A 5,038-nucleotide genomic window follows, 5' to 3' on the forward strand; every position below is an offset into this window, starting at 1 on the left:
TTTTATATTACATTCACGTCTTTCAAAGATTTTAAAATATTTACTTCCAGTTTTCTAGTGTCAGTGACATAACATATCTCTTTATATATATCTCTCTACCCTTCGCTTTCCATCTATCTATCTCTCTGTAACATATCTCTCTATCTATATCTCGTTTTCACTTTCATTTTTCAGACACTATTCTTTTCACTTTCAATTTTCTTATGGCATTATTTAACTTCCATGTTATTGTTTTCACTGTAAGTCTAAGTTTAGAATCACTATTTACAAACAAACAATGACAAATTACTGACAAAAAGAAGTTCACAATTACTGATGTAAGTAATTTCATATATGGTTGTGTGAAAGGGCAATTCTTACTCCAAAAAATGAGACAGTAGCAAGAATTAACCATGAATTAATGAATAAGGTTCCAACAGTCACTAAGAAGTACAAATCAGTTGATTCAGTCCTTGATGATAATCAAGCTGTCCATTACCTAACAGAGTTCCTTAATTCTCTTGAGCCACATGCAATTCTTCAACATAAACTTTTTCTGAAGGTAGGAGTCCCAATAATGCTTCTAAGAAATTTAGATCCTCCTAAATTATGCAATGGGACGAGGTTGATTGTGAAGACATTATCACTTAATGTGATAGAAGCTGCCATCATTACTGGATGTGCCTCTGGAGAAGAGGTTTTTGTTCCAAGAATTCCAATCAAACCAACAGACATGCCATTTAAGTTCAAAGGAACACAGTTCCCAGTGTGACTTTGCTTTGCAATGTCTATTAATAAAGCTCAAGGTCAGTCTTTGAAATCTACTGGCTTGCTTTTCTCATGGTCAACTTTATGTTGGTTGCTCTAGTGTAGGTAGTTTGCAAGACTTATTTGCCTATGCCCCAAACCAGAAAACAAAGAATGTTATTTACCCAGAAGCTCTTACGTAATTTCCTTCAACATATGGTAGAATTTATCTCCTTTCATAAAAGTGGTAAATTTTGTATTTTCATTTTAATTTTTATCATTCTGTATTATGAATTCAGAATTGATTTCCCAATTAAAGAATAAATTGCATCCCAGTTGAAGAATAAATTGAATTTAGAATAACAAATTTCTATAGAACATATTTTGATTTTTTCTTCCAATATATAAGGAAAAATTTCATTCCTGGGCAATACCGGGTACCTCTGCTAGTATAAATTATTTGTTGTCTTTAATTTTGCCAGATCTGTCAAAGAAACACACTCTTTTTAGTGCTTTGTTTTGATAGCCACTTTTTGTTCATTTTAAGAGTTGATGAGGTCATTTTTACATTTTTATTAGAATTGTTTTGTGTAAATAGCCAAATCTTTCTCGCCCAATTTACCTACTGCTTTCAAAATAAAGGAACACACAATCAAATAAAAAGTTCCAAGTTGTCAAATGATCTTACTCTATGTAGCACCGAAATTTCCCCTCAACGAACTTCCTGCTGCTTTGATAATAGGAGCTACATTAACTAGTGAAGTTTCAGTATAGAAATATTTACTAACTCAATCAAATCTCCCTGTAAAAATTCCTCATTGTATTTAAAATAGAAGAAAGCTACATTCTTAAAATATATAATTGTTAAACAGTAGACAGAAATAGATGGTTAACAAGTATATTCATATGTCACAGGTCTTCTTTTAGAGGTAACGGACAATTTAACAAGAACAATCTTCTTACAAGGTTAATACATTCTCTTTTATCTATGTCCCACAAATCTTAAAGATTCCATATTTTAGTGTTATGGTGATGGAACTTGTGTAGATGCAGACCTGTTGAGGAAATTCATTAAATAGCAGCATTGTGTTTCTTTCCTTTGTGTCCAGTCATTTAAGAATGTGCTCGACTGTTCATTTCTCATGGACGTAGTATAGCACTACTAATGAAATACAAGAAATAACAGTCAAATTGCTCTCATATCCAAAGGTCTGCTGAGTGAAGTTTTGTCTTGAGGCTATACAACTACTATGGATCATTAAACTGGTGATCTCAGAATTTCATTTCATAATTGTAGAACAATCTTATTTTGACTTTTCTGTTCCTACTTGGTTGTATGAACTCTTGTAGTTCTTTTCTAATAGCAAATTACCTCATATGATGATGACTGACTGAGTTTCTAGCCCATAGCACTCAAAGGGAAATGTTTATAACTTTTTAGTATAAACCCATAAGTCTTTCATTAATTTTAGATTAATATTATTTCAAAGATTTATTTAACATCTTCGATTTTGTTACCTGTAGTGTGTGTGTGGTCTGAATGTTTGTTTAATGTGCATTAAAACTACTTCATTATACGTAGTTGATTGTTCTAATTGACTAATTTTGATTGAGTCCTAGAATTCTTGGGTTTATGTGGTATACATGAGAACTTTGTCTTCTTGTACCTTTTCTTAACTATAAACCCACGTCTTTCATTTATTGCTACAGGCAAAACACTAAAAGTACTCCAGTTGGAATTGTAATACTTCTTATTTAGCCACCTATAACTTACTCTGTGTAAATAGCTGTAGCTACAAAGAAGTAACAGAAAATATTTTAAGGCTATTTTCTCTGCTAAGAGTTTAGCTTTACAAGCTGCACAATGGTCTCCACCACCTTTAGCTATACTTTTTGTGGTCTTTTCTCTGCTTCCTTTCACATTATTTCTATCACTCTTCTGTCATTCTTATGATGCAGCCCACTCATCCAATTTCTCTTTATGATCTCCATTACTGGCTCTGTTCTCCTCATTCACTGCAATTGTTGGTTTGTCTTCCTTTCTTTCAGTAATAGAGAAACCTACAATTATTAATTATTTGATGTCATATTTTCATGAAATATTGAAATATACATAGTCTAAATATTATTTATATTTCTTTGGCAGAAATTTTTTGAAGTTGAAGATGCAATTGAAGGAGAGAAAAAAGAACTTCAAGACAAGGTTGAAAGCTTGGAATCTATTGTGAGAATGTTAGAACTAAAGGCCAAAAATTCAGCAGATCATGGTAAGTTCCAAATTATCTTGTTTAAAAGACCATTCCTTATGTATGATACATTGCTTATAAAAAGGCTTTCTGTTGAATTTGTAAATACTTAAAATAGAAAAGAAAATGTGCAGGGTGGGTGATGACAAACTAATGTAGCATTCACTAGCTTCTCATTGTTACTACCAAATTTATATTTTATCACCTAATAACATGTAAAAGTTAATTGTTAGTTGGGATTCCCTATAATCAAAGTTTTCAGATGGATATAAAGATACAAAAGGTGATAAAATCAAATCATGTTTAGTGGTTGGTTAGTGTGAATTGTTTATTGTATGACAAGTTATAAATACCTTATTTATTTTTCGAAATTTCTCTGGGAAATTTGATATTGTACGAAGAGCATTTATTAGTGACAAGAAGCTTTGTTATTTTCTGTCACCTGTTACCTGTGTTACAAAAAAAAAAAAATCACATGACCAGAGGTGATGTGTGCTACTGGAACAACACCAGTAAAGAATATCATATGACCACTGCTTATGTAAATGTCAAGATTGTAGGAATGTCATTAATTAGGTGTCCTCTAGGGTTTGGCCTTTTGAGTCTCCTGATTAAAAGGCTACAATTGTTTTATTTCTTCAACCCTTTGTTACTATATTTCTGTTGAAACACACAGCCTTTGTTTCAATAAATTTTGAAAATAATTTCGTAAAATAACTTTGTCACTAAGCTGGCATGGAATATATATTAGCATGAAATTTTAATGAAATGTTTTAATTTAAATCTCTTTAAACAGGAAGTTTGTATCATTGAACCAAAAGTGGTCTCAGGTTAGTTGATATAAAAAAGGGATTAAAGGTGAAGTTATTTACATATAATGGCTGTTAATTTAAAGTGCTAGGTGCTGAACAATTTATTGTAAGCTTAGGTTCATCAATTCCTACTTCTGCAGTTATCGTATTGTGTAATGAACCCTACACACTACTTAGTCACTATACCTGTCAACTTAGTCTCTATACCTGTCAACAATTAGGACAAAAAAAAAAAAAATTCTCGCAGTTTCAAACAACTGCATTAGGATGTGTAAAAACAATTCTATTTTATTTGTAAGTCAATGAAGGTATGATAATAGGAAATACTGGTTTAGGTTAGTAAATATGTGTGTGTATGTGTGTAAGGAGAGGGCAGAGATTATGAGAGTGTTGGACAATATATTGAGTACATTCAAGTGGTGAGAACATGATATATTCAGAGAGTTGACAGTGGTCATAATAGTTAAGGTATTGGTTTACTTGCTCATAGGTCATCATTTAAAATCCATTTTCCATGTTGGCATTGGTTGGCTGGTTTGAGTGGAGGTGTAGTACAGAGAGAAGTGAAGGTATGATAGAGAGATAGGAACAGGTATCTTGTTGAAAAAGAAATACATGGCTTTCCCAACTAGTGAGGGAGCTAGATAGAGCTGGATAGAGAGGGAGTCAGGGATAGAGATAGACGGAGAGGGAGACAGAAGTAGATGTATGGAGATGGGTAGAGAGGGAGAGGTGTTTCAATGTCTCTGTGCAGAACACTACATTCTCAGTTCACTTAGTTGTTAGTAGTAGGTACCAACAAATCATTTGGTAGATTTCACATGGTAGACTAGTTAGTGTCCTATCCTGGTGCACGTTTATCTCTCATTATTTCTATTTCTGTACAGCCATATATTCTACATTATTATTGTAGGTACTGCCAAATCCTGCAGTAATGTTACATGTGACAGGTTGGCATATTATCTTGAAGGTTTATTGCTCATGTTTCTGTATACAACACTATAGTCTTCAATGCCACACTCTATCTAGGTAACTACCTTAATAGTTGCGATTGACTAGCATCAGTAATAGATACCAGATCATCTGGAGATGCTACTTGTGATTGACTGATAGTTTCTAAACTGTTTGGGTTGAGGATAAGAACCATAATGGAAAGGAGGAAATATTGTAACAGTATTAGAAGAGTGTGGCTCCTCTCCCTCTCTCTCTCTCTCTCTCTCTCTCTCTCCCTCTCTCCCTCTCTCTCTCTCTCCC

The 5,038-nt window shown here is 33.0% G+C and overlaps 1 protein-coding gene across 13 annotated transcripts in view; it reads left to right on the forward strand.

The window, feature by feature from the left end:
• LOC106882306 (C-Jun-amino-terminal kinase-interacting protein 4) overlaps window positions 1-5,038 on the forward strand; it is a 233,098-nt gene that overhangs the window by 41,663 nt on the left and 186,397 nt on the right. For all 13 annotated transcript variants that reach the window (XM_052973649.1, XM_052973657.1, XM_052973658.1 and 10 more), the window contains exon 2: window positions 2,873-2,993. In XM_052973649.1, the coding sequence (XP_052829609.1) occupies window positions 2,873-2,993 (121 nt within the window). The remainder of the gene's footprint in view (window positions 1-2,872; window positions 2,994-5,038) is intronic.

This window comes from Octopus bimaculoides, chromosome 16 (assembly GCF_001194135.2).
Source record: "Octopus bimaculoides isolate UCB-OBI-ISO-001 chromosome 16, ASM119413v2, whole genome shotgun sequence".
NCBI classification, from domain to species: Eukaryota; Metazoa; Mollusca; class Cephalopoda; order Octopoda; family Octopodidae; genus Octopus; species Octopus bimaculoides.